General features: G+C 47.2%; 1 protein-coding gene across 3 annotated transcripts in view; it reads left to right on the forward strand.

Annotated features, from left to right (window-relative positions):
* Window positions 1–932: 932 nt before the first annotated feature.
* Window positions 933–15,988, forward strand: part of RCC1L (RCC1 like) — a 33,339-nt gene continuing 18,283 nt past the window's right edge. Inside the window, exons 1-5 of one of the 3 annotated variants that reach the window (XM_060173540.1) lie at window positions 933–1,325; window positions 5,416–5,545; window positions 8,438–8,566; window positions 9,198–9,264; window positions 11,024–11,075. In XM_060173540.1, coding sequence (XP_060029523.1) covers window positions 990–1,325; window positions 5,416–5,545; window positions 8,438–8,566; window positions 9,198–9,264; window positions 11,024–11,075 — 714 coding nt within the window. In that variant the 5' untranslated portion in view covers window positions 933–989. The remainder of the gene's footprint in view (window positions 1,326–5,415; window positions 5,546–8,437; window positions 8,567–9,197; window positions 9,265–11,023; window positions 11,076–15,988) is intronic. The other 2 variants (XM_060173539.1, XM_007517971.3) reach the window with 2 other exon arrangements.

The raw sequence follows: 15,988 nt of genomic DNA on the forward strand, positions 1-15,988 counted from the left end.
AACCCACTGCACTACCACTCAACTTCCCAAGAGTCCCACTGGGCCACCTTCCAGACCACTGGTACTATCTTATACAAAATAATAATAATAATCTTGTGTGGTCTGAGAGGTGGTGTAATGGATAAAGTGCTGGACTCTGAAGCATGAAGTCTTGAGTTCAATTCCTGGTGAAAGAAATGCACGTGCCAGGTTGATTCTCTGGTTTTCTCTCGATTCCTATCGCCTTTATAAAGTAAATAAACAAACAAAAGAGGAGCTAGAGCTCAGCCAGTCAAGTGTTTGCCTCCCCATGTGCAGGGGTGCGGGGGTGAGGGGAGAGCTTGGGCAGCCCATGGGAGCAAAAATGCCAAGTGCTGATGACTCTGTTGTCAGTCACTGCTGAGGGATGAGGAGGTGATGCGGGGCTGCCATACTAGAGCTCTTAGCTGTGGCTGCAGCTGGCACTGAGTGACCTGCTAGTAGACAAGGCAAGTTCTGGTAAGATGACCGGGGACAGTGGCAAGGGTGATGGAATTGCAGGAGGAGACAACCCTTCTGTTTAGCTCTGTTATTTATTTAGTATATTATTATTTTTACCATAGGGTTGTTCTGCTCTGGTTGATGGTGGGTCCTGGGGACTGAACCTGGGACCTAGGAACAACAGACAGGAGAGTCTTTTTTTGCAGAACCATTATGCTGTCTCCCCTGCTTACAGGGAGGAAGCAGAGGGCCCGCGAAATGGACTCCGGGAGGGTAGACGTACACTCCGCCGGAAGTGGTATCCATTCGGTCCGCTGCTGAAGCTCAGAGGATGTTGGCTAGAGCAGGATCCCCAGGGTGCGCCCCCTCAGAAACCAGAGCTGCCCGGTGGAGCCCCGAGGATCTCCGGGAGTCCGTCCTCAGCGCCTTTGCCGTCAGCCCTTACTAAATATGGCGGCTCGCTCTTCCGGCGTGGCGTGAGGTCAAAGGTCCCGCAAGATGGCGGCGCCCAGGAGCAGCCACGGCGTGAGATGAGGATGGCGCTGGCGGCGCTGGCGGCGGGGCCTCGGCTCTCTCGTCGCGTGAGTGGGCTGGTCCCCGGGCTGGGGCGAGGCCACCGGACGGCGGCTGGCCGCTCGCAGGGCCGACGGGAGGCGGCGGAGGCCGAGGCGGACGCGCCGGTGTTCCAGTACGTGGGCGAGCGCGCGGCCCGCGCCCACCGCGTCTTCGTGTGGGGCTTCAGCTTCTCGGGGGCGCTGGGTGTCCCCTCCTTCGTGGTCCCCAGCTCCGGGTCCGTGCCCCGCGCCGGCTTGCGGCCGCGCCGCCGCATCCAGCCCATCCCCTACCGCCTGGAACTGGACCAGAAGGTGCGGCTTCCCCTCTCCCTCCAGCCCCGGTGCACCCACGGCGGGTGACAGGAACCCGTCCCGCCCGCCCGCTGCAGGGTCTTGGGGAGCCTGTGACCCCAGAAGTCAGATTTAGGAGGGCAGAGATCAAAAGGTCAGAGAGGGGCCGGCGACATAGCTCACCTAGGCAGTGCGCTATTCTGCAGGTGCCAGACCGGACTTCAGTCCCCGCCCTCACCGCATTGAAGGAAGCTTCGGTGCTGTGGTGTCTCTGTCTGTCTGTCTGTCTGTCTGTCTCTCTCTCTCTCTCTCTCTCTCTCTCTCTCTCTTTTACTATTCATTGAAACATACATATTTTCATGAGAGTGTGAGAGGCCAAAGCCCTGCTCAGTTCTGACTTGTGGTGGTGCTGGGATTGAACCTGCCACCTTAGAGACTCAGGAACGGAAACCATTTGTATACAGTTATGTTGTCTTCCCAGCCCACTATTATTAGCTTTCTTAACAAAAATTTTTATTATATTTATTTATTTATTGGATAGAGACAGTCAGAAATCTAGAGTGAAGGGGAGATATAGAGAGAGACACCTGCAAACCTGCTTCATCACTTGTGAAGCTTCCCACCTGCAAGTGGGGACCAAGGGCTTGAACCTGGGACCTTGTGCGCTAATGTGTGTGCTTAACCAGGTGTGCCACCACCTGACCCCTTGCTTTTTTTTTCATAAAGATTTTAATTATTTTATTTTATTTTTTAAATTTATTTTCCCTTTTGTTGCCTTTGTTTTTTATTGTTGTTGCAGTTATTGTTATTGATGTCGTCATTGTTGGGTAGGAGAGAGGAGGGGAAGACAGAGGGGGAGTGAAAGATAGACACTTGCAGACCTGCTTCACTGCCTGTGAAGCGACTTCCCTGCAGGTGGGGAGCTGGGGGCTCCAACCGGGATCCTTATTCTGGTCATTACACTTGGTACCATGTGTGCTTAACCTGCTTCGCTACCGCCAGACTCCCTTCTTTTTTTTATTTATGAGGAAGATAGGAGGGGAGAGATAAATAATCAGACATCACTCTGGTACATGTGCTGCCGGGGATTGAACTCAGTTACCTCATGCTTCAGAGTCTAGTGCTTTATCCACTGAGCCACCTCCTAGACTACTATTATTAGTTTTTTATTAATAATTATTTTGCCTGGCCACTGATCAGTCTTAGAATATACCCTATGTTGTCTCTTTCACTCTCTTTCTCTGCCTCTAAACAAATAAATATGAATAAAAAATAAAAGGCCAGAGAAGGGTCGGCAAAATAGCTCCCTTGGATAGTGCGCTGCTTTGCCATGTGCACAACTCAGGTTTGAGCCCGGCCCCCACCACATTGAAGAAAGCTGCAGGGCTATAGTCTCTTTCTTCTTTATTTTATTATTACTTTTTTTTTTTTTCCTCCAGGGTTATAGCTGGGGCTTGATGCCAGCACTACGAATCTACTGCACCTGGAGGCTATTTTTCCCCATTTTGTTGTCCTTGTTGTTATTGTTATAGCTGTTGTTGTTGTTGGATAGAACAGAGAGAGATCAAGAGAGGAGGGGGAGACAGGGGAGAGAAAGCATGACCCTCCTGCAGGTGGGGAACTGGGGGCTCAAACCAGAATCCTTCGCTGGTCCTTGTTCTTTGCTCCATGTGCGCTTAATCTACTGCACTACCGCCCAGCTCCTCTCCCCTTTTATTTTCTGCCTCCAGGGTTATTGCTGGGGCTGGGTGCCTGCACCACGAATCCACTGCTTCTGGAGACCATTTCCCCCCATTTTTGTTGCCCTTGTTATTATTACTGTTATTGTTGCTGTTGTTGAATAGGACAGAGAGAAATTGAGAGAGGATGGGAAGATGGGGAGAGAAAGACACCTGCAGACCTATTTCACCATCTGTAAGCGACCCCCCCAGCAGGTAGGGCACCGGGGATCCTTACTCCGGTCCTTGAGCTTCCCGCCATGTGCGCTCAACCTGCTGTGCTACTGCCCGGCCCCTATTTTTATCATCTTAGCAATATTTATTTTGCCTGGTGTCAGTCTCTTCTCAGAACATGCACCATGTGATTTCTTTTATATACTCTCTATGCCTGTCTCTAAAAAAAACTTAAGACTGTCAGGGAGCAAACTGTTGTATTTACTGTCAAATCTAAAACATTAATCTTCTAATAAAGGGGGGAAAGTTAAAGAAAATAATTGTCAGGGAGGTCTGGAGGGATAGCTCATGAGGTAGGGCACCTACCTGGACACCGTCCCTAGTGCCATGGCATGGGGTGGGGCCACTCTGGTTCATCTCTGAATCTCAGAAGTAGCTGGGAGTGGCTCATAATAACAACAGTGAGAAGTCAGGGAAAAAGTGGGCCTGTGGGCTGGTGGCTGGCTGCAGTCAGTGACTGCTGAGAAAGGAGAGGCTTAATGGAGTAGTTCTACAAGAGAAAGAAGATCTAAACAGGTCAGACTGGTTGCACAGGAGGTTTCTGACTGAACTCAGATTGGGAAAGACCACAGCACAGGGCAGTGCCAGGGGTCTGCCTGCCTTTTCTCTGAAGCCAACATTCTATAGAGTTGTTTTGGGAGTGTTTCATGTTGGTTCTTTGCTGTGTATGGTTGCAGATAATCTTCAAGGGGAGGAGGAAAAGACAGAGGTTTTATTTCTGACTTTTGCCGAGGACAGTAAAGAATCCTTATTAAACTTAAGGTTTTAACTTATTAATTAATGAAAAGGCAGTAGAGAGAAATTGAGAGTCCAGTGCTTTACCTCCCAGACCACTCTTTGTGTTAAGTTTTATTTATTTTAAGATTGATTTGCTCATTAATGAAGGGAGAGAGAGCCAGAGCATCAATCTGGTACATGCAATACCAGAAAGAAAACTCAACTCAAGACCTCATGCTGGATAGTTCCTTTTTTTTTTTTTTTTTCCCCTTTGACCAGCTCTGGCTTGTGGTGGTGCTAGGCATTGAACCTGGAGCCTTTGGTGCCTCAGGCATGAAAGTCTTTTTGTGGGGGTGGGGAGTGGGTTGTCAGGTGGTAGCGCAGCGGGTTAAGCACATGTGGCGCAAAGTGTAAGGATCCTGGTTGGAGCCCCTGGCTCCCCACCTACAGGGGGTCGCTTCAAAAGCAGTGAAGCAGGTCTGCAGGTGTCTGTTTATCTTTCTCTCCCCTTCTTGGTCTCCCCTCTCTTGATTTCTCTCTGCCCTATCACAACAATAATAATGATGACAACAACAAGGGTAGCAACAAGGGCAACAAAATGGGAAAAAATGGCCTCCAGGCGCAGTGGATTGATAGTACAGGCACCGAGCCCCAGCAGTAACCCTGGAGGCAAAGAAAAGAAAAGAACCTCTTTTTGCAGAAACTTTGTGCTGTCTCCCAGCCTGACAGCTTGTCTCTTAATGCTACAAACCCCTGCTTCTTCTAGCGTTTGCCCTTCTTCCGTAGCCAGTCAACAGCGTCAGGTTGAGCCTGATGTCAAGTTTCGAGACCTCCTTTGAATCTGGAGAGGTGGCAGTCGTTAACTCTGGAACTCTTTTTCTTTCTTTCTTTTTTTTTTTAATTATTTTTTGTTGTCTTTATTTTTATTTTTTTTTCTTTTTCTTTTTTTAATATTTATTTTGTTTATTCCCTTTTGTTGCCCTTGTTGTTTTATTGTTGTAGTTACTATTGTTGTTGTCGTTGTTGGATAGGACAGAGAGAAATGGAGAGAGGGAGGGGAAGACAGAGAGGAGAGAAAGATAGACACCTGCAGACCTGCTTCACCGCCTGTGAAGCGACCCCCCTGCAGGTGGGGGGCTGGGGTTTGAACCGGGATCCTTATGCCAGTCCTTGTGCTTTGTGCCACATGCGCTTAGCCCGCTGCACTACAGCCCAACTCCCTTGTTGTCTTTATTTATTAGATAGAGACAGCCAGAAATTGAGAGGGTAAGGGGAGATAGGGAGAGAGAAAGAGACACCTACATCATTGTCTCACCACTTGCAAAACTTTCCCCCTGCAGGTGGGAACCAGGGGCTCGAACCTGGGTCCTTGCGCATTATAACATGTGTGCTCATCCAGATGTGCCACCACCAGCCCCCACTCTGGAAACTTTTTTTTTCAGATTTCATCGGCTGCCTGTGGCTATGGCTTCACACTGCTTTCCTCGAAGACCAAGGATGTCACAAAAGTATGGGGGATGGGACTCAACAAAGACTCTCAGCTCGGCTTTCACAGCAGCCAGAAAGACAAAAGTGAGTCTTCTTCCCTTGGCTTCTTACTTCTGTGATTGGCTTGAGAAAGGACTCTGTTGGTGGGGGGGGGCGTTGTGTTTCTCTCTTTTGAAATTTTATTTTATTATTAGAGACAGAAACAGAGAGGAGACGGAGAGATAGAGGCAGAGAGATACCTGCAGCCCTGCTTCACCACTCGTGAAGCTTTCCCCCTGCAGGTGGGGACCGGGGGCTTAAACCCAGGTCTTTATTATACTGTAGTGTGTGCTCTTAACCAGATGAGCCACCCCCTCTTGTATTAGAGCTTAATGGTTTACAGTGTAGCTGTTGATGTTAACACATAGGCACAATTTCTTTTTTTTTTTTTTTTTAAATATTTATTTACTGGGAGTCGGGTGGTAGTACAGTGGGTTAAGCGCACGTGGTGCAAAGCCCAAGGACCGGCATGAAGATCCTGGTTCGAGCCCCCGGCTCCCCACCTGCAGGGGAGTCGCTTCACAGGTAGTGAAGCAGGTCTGCAGGTGTCTGTCTTTTTCTCCCCCTCTCTGTCTTCCCCTCCTCTCTTCATTTCTCTCTATTCTATCCAACAATGACGACATCAATAACAACAGCAATAAAACAACAAGGGCAGAAAAGGGAATAAATAGATAACAAAAATATTTATTCCCTTTTGGTGCCATTGTTTTATTGTTGTAGTTATTATTGATGTCGTCGTTGTTGGACGGGACAGAGAGAAATGGAGAGAGGGGGAAGAAAAAGAGAGAGAAAGACACCTACGGACCTGCTTCACCGCCTGTGAAGTGACTTCCCTGCAGGTGGGGAGCCGGGGGCTTGAACCGGGATCCTTGTGCCAGTCCTTGCTCTTAGTGCCATCTGTGCTTAACTCACTGTGCTACCGCCCGACTCCCCTAGGCACAATTTCTTATCTTCCTGTGACAAGTGTCTGAAGAACACTCACCCCCTTCCCTTAGGTTCATTTTATTTTATTGTATTTTTTTGGGGGGTGTAGCACAGAGAGAGAGAAATTGGGAGGGGAGGGGGAGTTAGAGAGGGAGAGAGAGGACCAGGTGGTAGCACATCTGTGGTTGAGAACAGATGTTACAGTGCGCAAGGACCCAGGTTTGAGCCCCTGGTCTCCATCTGCAGGGGGAAAGCTTTGCAAGTGGTGAAGCAGGGCTGCAGGTGTCTCTCTTGTCTCCCCTTTCCCTCTCAGCTTTTTTGACTGTCTCTATTCAACATATAAAGATAATTTAAAAAGGGGGGGAGTGAGGAAGGTAGACAGATACCTGCAGAGTTGCTTCAATGCTTATGAAGCGTCCCCCCTGCAGGTGGGGAGTGGGGGCTCAAACCTGAGTCCTTGTGCATGGTGACGTGTCCAGTCCACGGGGTGTGCTGCCACCCCACCTCAACTTAGGTTCTTTCCACCACCATGCACCAGGATCCCAACTCTGTCCACTCCTTCCGTCCCCTCCTTTCCCAGAGTCCTTTGCTTTTGTGCTTTTTTGTTTGTTTGTTTTGTTTTTCAAGAGTGGAATTACCTAAACCAGGCCAACCAGCAAGAGAGATCGAGTCATGGGGCAGCTCTGGGGAATGAACTCGAGGCCTGAATCATGGATCAAGTTTTCACACTGTTTTGATTTGGGGGCGGGGGGCACATCACAGCAGTAGTCTACCACCCATGGAGTTGCCCTGGTGTCATCTGTGGATCTCTAGCATGGCTTTGGGCTCGGACTCAGGGCCACGCACATGGAAGAGAGGTGTGTGTGTGTGTGTGTGTGTGTGTGTGTGTGTGTGTGTATGGAGCTTGCCCTGCTGCTGCAGCATCTCCCTTGTGGTATTGGGGCTTCTGTCCAGAGAACTTCTTTTCTGGCTTCATTTAAGTTTTTTTAAATTAATTAATTAATTTATTTATTCATGAGTGAGATAGGAGAGAAATAACCAGACATCACTCTGGTACATGTGCTGCCGTGGATTGAACTCGGGACCTCATGGTTGAGAATCCAGTGGCTTATCCACTGCACCACCTCCCGGACCACTTAAGTTCTTATTAGACATTTTCTTCCCCCTTGATTTTATTTACTGAAGAAACCACACTGTTTCTCCCGCAGAATCTTCTGCTCTGGACTTTGCTGAATATGCCCTCATGATGCTGTCACTTGATAGTTGGGGTCAGAGACACCTGCAGCCCTGCCTCACTGCTCAGTGAAGCTTCCCCCCCCATCCCCTGCAGGTGAGCACCGGGGGCTTGAACCCCAGGCCTTGGCCACTGTAGTGTGTGCGCTTAACCAGATGCACCATCACCTGGCCCCCATGAGAGTCTCTTAGCATAACCATTATGCTATCTGCCCCCACCCTCTGTCTCTCACCATCTGTCTTTCAAAAAGAAAGACATGGGGAATAAAAAGGTGGCCAGCAGTGGCAGAGCCATGCAGGCACCAAGCCCCAGCAGTAACCCAGGTGGCAAAAAAGAAAAACCAAGAGGCTGGGTGGTGGTGCATCTGGCTGAGTGCACAGGTTACAGTGCGCAAGGACCTGGGTTTGAGCCCCCCGACCCTTACCTGCAGGGGGGAAGCTTCACAAGTGGTGAAGCAGGGCTGCAGATGTCTTTCCCTCCCTATCACCCCCTTCCCTCTCGACTTCTGGCTGTCTCTATCCAAATAATTAAATAAAGATAATTTTAAAAGAAAAGGAAAACCCAAGTCCCCACACCATCACCTGACAGAGATTCCCCGTGCTCTCCTGGAAGCTAACTTGAATGTAATACAGGCAGAGTGTTGTGGTAGGCAGGGAGTTGGGTGCCGGGGTCCGGCTGAGAACTGTAGTGCCTGGAACCCTCAGTCAGCACCCCCTCGGGCTGGGGAGCCGGGTTAGAGGGCGCAGGCAGCGCTGAGCACTCTCTGCTTCCTGTTTCAGCGCGTGGCTATGAGTACGTTCTGGAGCCATCACCAGTGCCTCTGCCCCTGGAGCGTCCGCAGGAGACCCGGGTGCTGCAGGTCTCATGCGGGAGGGCCCACTCCCTGGTGCTGACAGACCGAGAAGGAGGTGACTAGACTGGGTGGGAGGGTTTGCGGGGAGTGGGGGGTAGAGGGTGGGGGGGCAGTGGTACTGTCCTCGTGACATGGAGGTCCTGAGTGGCAGAACCAGGGCCTGGGTGGGGTGGGGCATTAAGAACTTGGAACGTGGTGCAGGCTGTTGGGGCTGGTCTGTGACTGTCACAGTTGGAGAAGGACACCTAGTGGCATCCAGGGTGAGGTGTTGGGCTGGGACCACTTGACAGGTGCCTCCTCCCCCCGCGGTGCTGACCTCACAGGAGCCCAGACCCTCACGCTGATGTGCCCTTGTTCTTTTTTTTAAATATTTATTTTATTTATTTATTCCCTTTTGTTGCCCTTGTTGTTTTATTGTTGTAGTTATTATTGTTGTTGTTGGATAGGACAGAAAAATGGAGAGAGGAGGGGAAGACAGAGAGGAGTAGAGAAAGATAGACACCTGCAGACCTGCTTCACCGCCTGTGAAGCGACTCCCCTGCAGGTGGGGAGCCGGGGTTCGAACCCAGATCCTTATGGCGGTCCTTGTGCTTTGCACCACCTGTGCTTAACCCGCTGCGCTACAGCCCGACTCCCCCTCACGCTGATGTGATTTAGCCAATAAATGACTCTTTGCTACTCTTCAGTCTTCAGCATGGGAAACAATTCTTACGGGCAGTGTGGACGTGAGGTGGTCGCAGACGAGGTTTACAGGTGAGTCTCCCTCAAGGGCACCCCTTCCTCAAGTTGTATTTTGCACTAAGTATGAGAGACATTCACATTATCACGTGAGAGACATCCAGGGCAAGAAGAAGCAGGTTCTCCTATCTTGGGAGGACCAGTGGGAACTCAGGGGCAGCGAGAGTTCTCATTCCTTATTTTGTAGAGAAACAAGAGGTGAGAAAGACAGAAGAACCAGACAGAGGAGAGACCCCACAGCCCTGCTCCACCATCCATGGGGCTCCCAGGGTGGTGTCCATGGTGCTGAGAGAGGAGAGACCCCACAGCCCTGCCCCACTATCCATGGGTTTCTTGGGTGCTCTGCATGGTGCTGAGAGAACAGAGACCCCACAGCCCTGCTCCATCATCCATGAGACTCTCTGGGTGCTATCCATGGTGCTGGGAGAGGAGAGACCCCACAGCCCTGCTCCATCATCCATGAAGCTCCCTGGGTGCTGTCCATGGTGCTGAGAGAGGAGAGATCCCATAGCCCTGTTCCACCACCCATGAGGCTCCCTGGGTGCTGTCAATGGTGCTGAGAGAGAAGCAATCCCCACCACCCTGCTTCACCACCCATGAGGCTCCCTGGGTGTTGTCCGTGGTGCTGAGAGAGGAAAGACCCCACAGCCCTGCCCCACCATCCATGGGGCTCCCTGGGTGCTGTCCATGGTGCTGCCACATGTTGCCCTGCGTCCAACTCAGAACCATACACATGGTAGAGCTTGTTCTCTACCAGGTGAGCTCACTCCTGGTCTAGTCTTGTTCATCTTAAAAAGGCTCCTTTTAATTATTACACATGAGAGTGTTTCAAATGAGACAAAGAAAGAGACAAACCAGAGCAGCACTGGGGATTGAACTGGGAGCCCCATTTCATAGAAGTCTGATTTTCGACTAGTTTAGTTTTCTTTTCCAGCTCCTATCCTGTCCTGTCCTGTCCTGTCCTGTCCTGTCCTATCCTACCTATCCTATCCTATCCTATCCTACTTTCCCCCCGTGCCTTCCTAAATATTTACTTATTTATGAGAGGAAGAGAGAATCAGAGCAGTACTCTGGCACATGTGATACCAAGGATCAAATTCAAGACCTCATGCTTTCAAATCCAGTGCCTTTATCTACTGTGTCACCTCCCAGACCACAGCAATCCTATGCCTTTTAAAGATAGTATTTAGTGGGGCCAGGCAGTGGTGCACCTGGTTAAAAGTACACATTACAGTGCACAATGACCCAGGTTCAAGCTCCTGTTCCCCACCTGCAGGGAGAAAGCTTCACGAGTGGTGAAGCAGGGCTGCAGGTGTCTCTGTCTCTCTACCTCTCTATCTTCTCCTCCCCTCTCAATTTCTCTGTCTAGCCAATAAAAAATAATAAAGTAAATAATTTTTTTTAAAAAATACATTATTTGTTGTTTTATTACACAGGATAGGGGTAGAACCAAGGTATCATTCTGTCTCATATACTACCAGAGATTGACATCAGGACCTCATGCTTGAGAGTCCAGCACCCTATTTGCTGCTCCTCCCCTTCTTCCCTCTTCAGACCCAGTTCTCTTTGCTTTAAGAAAATTTCCTCTGGGGCAGGGTGGTGGCACACTAGGTTAAACGCACTGAGTACAAAGCACAAGGACCCTCGCAAGGAATCCTGGTTGGATTCTAAAGCATGAAGCGGGAGGGGAGCTGGGGGCAAGACCAGAACCTCACTGGGATTAGATGACTCTGACTTGACCCGTTTGTCTTTTCCCCAATTTGCTCCCCCCCAGTGAAAGCCACAAAGTGCACAGGATGCAGGACTTCGATGGACAGGTAGTGCAGGTGAGAGCCGGGGTCCCTGAGCCCCTTGTCCTGCCTCCCTCTTCCCAGCACTGTAGTGAGGGAGGAAAGCAGGGCGGAGGATGGCACACCAGGCATATGTGAATGAGCACACTGTTTTAGAAAAAGCTCTGCCTGCTGGGCTCTAGGCCAGGTTGCACACAGCCATCCACTTGGCCGAAGGAGGGAGCCTATCACTAGATGGAGAGGAAAACAGCCCCAGAGGGGCCAGTGGCGCACCTGGTTGAGCGCACATTACAATGCATAAGGCTCTGGGTTCAAGTCCCTGGTCCCCACCTGCAGGAGGAAATCTTTGAGAGTGGTGAAGCAGGGGTGCAGGTGTCTCTCTGTCTCTCTCCCTATCTCCCATCCTTCTCAATTTCTGGCTCTATCCAGTAAATAAATAAAGGTAATAAAATATAAATTACAAAAAAAGAAAACAGCCTCAGCATGGAGGGGGGCAGTTGGGGCTGGAGATGACAGTGTAAGGGGTCTATAAGGGGCTCAGGAAGTGTGAGGAGGGAAGAGGTTCCAACCAGAAAGGGATTCCAGCCAGAGGGGTGCAAGGCAGATGCGGAGCTAGTGACGTATCGGAAGTAATTATTATTTTAAACGAAGTTATTATTGTTATTATGTTTTAGATAGAGACAGAGAGTGGGGGGCTAGATAGCATAATGGTTATGCAAAGAGTCTCTCATCCCTGAGGCTTTTTTTTTTTTTTCAGATTTTTATTTATTCATGAGAAAGATAGGAGAGAGAAAGAAAGAACCAGACATCACTCTGGTACATATGCTGCTGGGTATTTAACTCTGGACCTCATGCTTGAGGGTCCAGTGCTTTCTCTACTGCACCACCTCCTAGACCACAATTATGACATTTTATTTTATTATTTATTATTATTATTATTTTGTATTTTATTTTATTTTTTTCATTTGTCTTTATTCCCTTTCAATCCTTTCCATACTAGTTGCTGTGGCTATGTGTATAACTACAGGCAAAGGCCTTTCATTATTATTATTATTATTTTTAAATAATTTATTTCTTTATTGGGGAATTAATGCTTTACATTCAACAGTAAATACAATAGTTTGTACATGCATAACATTCCCCAGATTCCCATTTAACAATACAACCCCCACTATGTCATTCATCATTTTTCATGGACCTGTATTCTCCCCACCCACCCACTCAACCCAGAGTCTTTTACTTTGGTGCAATACTCCAATTCCATTTCAGGTTCGACTTGTGTTTTCTTTTCTAACCTTGTTTTTCAACTTCGGCCTGAGAGTGAGATCATCCCATATTCATCCTTCTGTTTCTGACTTATTTCACTCAACATGATTTTTTCAAGGTCCATCCAAGATCGGCTGAAAACGGTGAAGTCACCATTTTTTACAGCTGAGTAGTATTCCATTGTGTATATAGACCACAACTTGCTCAGCCACTCATCTGTTGTTGGACACCTGGGTTGCTTCCAGGTTTTGGCTATTACAAATTGTGCTGCCAGGAACATATGAGTACACAGATCTTTTTGGATGGATGTGTTGGGTTCCTTAGGATATATCCCCAGGAGGGGAATTGCAGGGTCATAGGGTAGGTCCATTTCTAGCCTTCTGAGAGTTCTCCAGACTGTTCTCCACAGAGGTTGGACCAATTGACATTCCCACCAGCAGTGCAGGAGGGTTCCTTTGACCCCACACCCTCTCCAGCATTTGCTGCTGTTACCTTTTCTGATGTATGACATTCTCACAGGAGTGAAGTGATATCTCGTTGTCTTTATTTGCATTTCTCTGACAGTCAGAGACTTGGAGCATTTTTTCATGTGTTTCTCGGCCTTTTGGATCTCTTCTGTGGTGAATATTCAGTCCATGTCCTCCCCCCATTTTTGGATGGGGTTATTTGTTGTCTTGTTGTTGAGTCTGGCAAGCTCTTTATATATGTTGGTTATTAAACTCTTATCTGATGTATGGCATGTAAAGATCTTCTCCCATTCTGTGAGGGGTTTCTTGGTTTGGGTAGTGGTTTCTTTTGCTGTGAAGAAGCTTTTTAATTTGATGTAGTCCCATAGGTTTATACTTGCCTTAGTCTTCCTTGTAATTGGATTTGTTTCATTGAAAATCTCTTTAAAATTTATGCGGAAAAAAGTTCTGCCAATATTTTCCTCTAAGTATCTGATAGTTCCTGGTCTAACATCCAAATCCTTGATCCACTTGGAATTTACTTTTGTATTTGGTGAAATACAGTGATTCAGTTTCATTCTTCTGCATGTTTCAACCCATTGTTTCCAACACCATTTGTTGAAGAGACTCTGCTTTCCCCATGTAATAGTCTGGGCCCCTTTGTCAAAGATTAGATGTCCATACATGTGGGGCCTCATTTCTGTGCTCTCAGTTTTATTCCACTGGTCAGTGTGTCTGTTCATGTTCCAGTACCAAGCAGTTTTGATGACAATGGCCCTATAATACAGTTTGAGATCTGGGAGTGTGATGCCTCCAGTTCTGTTCTTTTTTCTCAAGACTGTTTTGGCAATTCTAGGTCTTTTCTGGTTCCAGATAAACATTTGTAGCATTTTTTCTATTCTCCTAAAAAATGTGCTTGGGATCTTGATGGGGATAGCATTAAATCTGTAGATGGCTCTAGGTAATATATTCAATTTGATGATGTTAATTATTCCAACCCATGAACATGGAATATCTTTCCACTTCTTTGTGTCTTTTTCAATTTCTTTGAGTAGTAACTCATAATTTTCAGTATACAAGTCTTTCACTTCTTTGGTTAGGTTTACTCCTAGATATTTTATTGTTTTTGTTGCTATAGAAAAAGGAACTGATTTCTGGATTTCAATTTCTTCTAACTTAGTGTTTGCATAGAGGAATGCCACTGACTTTTGAATGTTAATTTTATAGCCTGACAACTTACTGTATTGCCTGATGATTTCCAAAAGCTTCTTGCTGGATTCCTTAGGTTTTTTCATGTATACTATCATGTCATCTGCAAATAAGGAGAGTTTGACTTCTTCTCTTCCAATCTGTATGCCTTTAATTCCTTGCTCCTGCCTGATTGCTATGGCAAGAACTTCCAACACTATGTTGAATAGTAATGGTGATAGTGGGCAGCCCTGTCTAGTACCTGATCTGAGGGGAAATGCTTCCAGTTTTTCACCATTGAGTATGATGTTGGCTGTAGGTTTGCTATATATAGACTCCACTATCTTGAGGAATTTTCCATCTATTCCCATTTTTTGTAGTGTTTTGATCATAAAGGGATGTTGTATTTTGTCAAAGGCTTTCTCTGCATCTATTGATATGACCATGTGGTTTTTGGTCTTGCTTTTGTTGATGTGGTGGATCACATTGATTGATTTACGTATATTAAACCAACCTTGCATGCCTGGGATAAACCCCACTTGGTCATGATGGACAATCTTTTTGCTATACTGCTGTATCCGGTTGGCTAGAATTTTGTTCAATATTTTTGCATCTTTGTTCATCAGGTATATTGGTCTGTAGTTTTCTTTTTTGGTTGTGTCCCTGTCTGCTTTTGGTATCAGGGTGATGTTGGCTTCATAGAAGCTGGCAGGGAGTATTCCAGTGTCTTCAATCTTCTGGAAGACTTTTAAAAGTAGAGGTATGAGTTCTTCTTTGAAGGTTTTGTAGAATTCATTTGTAAAACTGCCTGGTCCAGGACTTTTATTTTTGGGAAGATTTTTGATAACTGTTTCAATTTCATTAGCTGTGATGGGCCTGTTCATGTTATCCACTTCCTCTTTACTTAGTTTTGGAAGTTGGTAGGTATCTAGGAAATCATTCATTTCTTCCATTTATTCCAGTTCTCTAGCTTGGTGGCATATAGTTGTTCATAGAAGGCTCGCATGATATGTTGAATTTCTGCAGTGTCTGTTGTGATATCTCCTCTTTCATTTACTATCTGATTTATTTGGGTCTTCTCCCTTTTTTGTTTTGTGAGTCTGGCTAAAGGTTTGTTTACTCTTTTGTTTTTGTTTTTGTTTACTCTTTCGAAGAACCAACATTTACTTTCATTGATCTTTTGTATGGTTTTCCTATTCTCAATGTTATTTATTTCTGCCCTAACTTCAGTGATTTCTGTCCTTCTGGTTGCTTTAGGATTCCTTTGTTGTTCTTCTTCTAGGTCTTTAAGATGTGCAGTCAGGCTGTTTATTTGTGCCTTTTCTTGTTTCCTAATGTGTGCTTGTATAGCTATGAACTTCCCTCTTAGGACTGCTTTAGCTGTGTCCCAAATATTTTGATAGCTTGTGTTGCTGAGGAGTTATTCTGATGCAGTCTCTGCCCCCAGGTTTTTCTATGCCCCGCAAAATCCTAGAGTGCCCCCTTTCAACCAATCCTGGCCCTACACGGCACTCCTGGTTGTCGCCCAATAAAAAGCCCCCTCACCCCTCCCCTCTCTCTCTCTGGGCTCTCGGCTCTCCCTCTCTGAGGTCTCACTCTCTGCTCTCCCCCCGTGGTCGGCCATTGCTGGCTGGCTCCACGTGGTCTGAACCAAACCCCCCCCATCCTATAATAAAGATTTGTGTACCCCTTTGCTCTGGACATCCGCTCTCTTCTCCGTGGTGCAGCCTGACACCAGACCACCGCAACAACAAACTTGTGTCTTCATTTTCATTGAACTCTCAAAACATTTTGATTTCTTCCTTGATTTCCTCTTTGACCCAGAAGTTGTTAAGAAGTGTACTGTTGAGCTTCCACATTTTGGGACTGTTACTAATCTTTTGTTGATAAGTGTTAGTTTAATTCCACTGTGGTCTGAGAAGATGCTTGGGATGATTTCAGTGCTCTTGAATTGGCTGATGCTGTCTTTGTGGCCTAACATATGGTCTATCCTTGAGAATGATCCATGTGGATTTGAGTAAAATGTGTATTCCAGTTTCTTGGGATGAA

Source organism: Erinaceus europaeus, chromosome 15 (genome assembly GCF_950295315.1).
Source record: "Erinaceus europaeus chromosome 15, mEriEur2.1, whole genome shotgun sequence".
In the NCBI taxonomy this organism is placed as follows: domain Eukaryota; kingdom Metazoa; phylum Chordata; class Mammalia; order Eulipotyphla; family Erinaceidae; genus Erinaceus; species Erinaceus europaeus.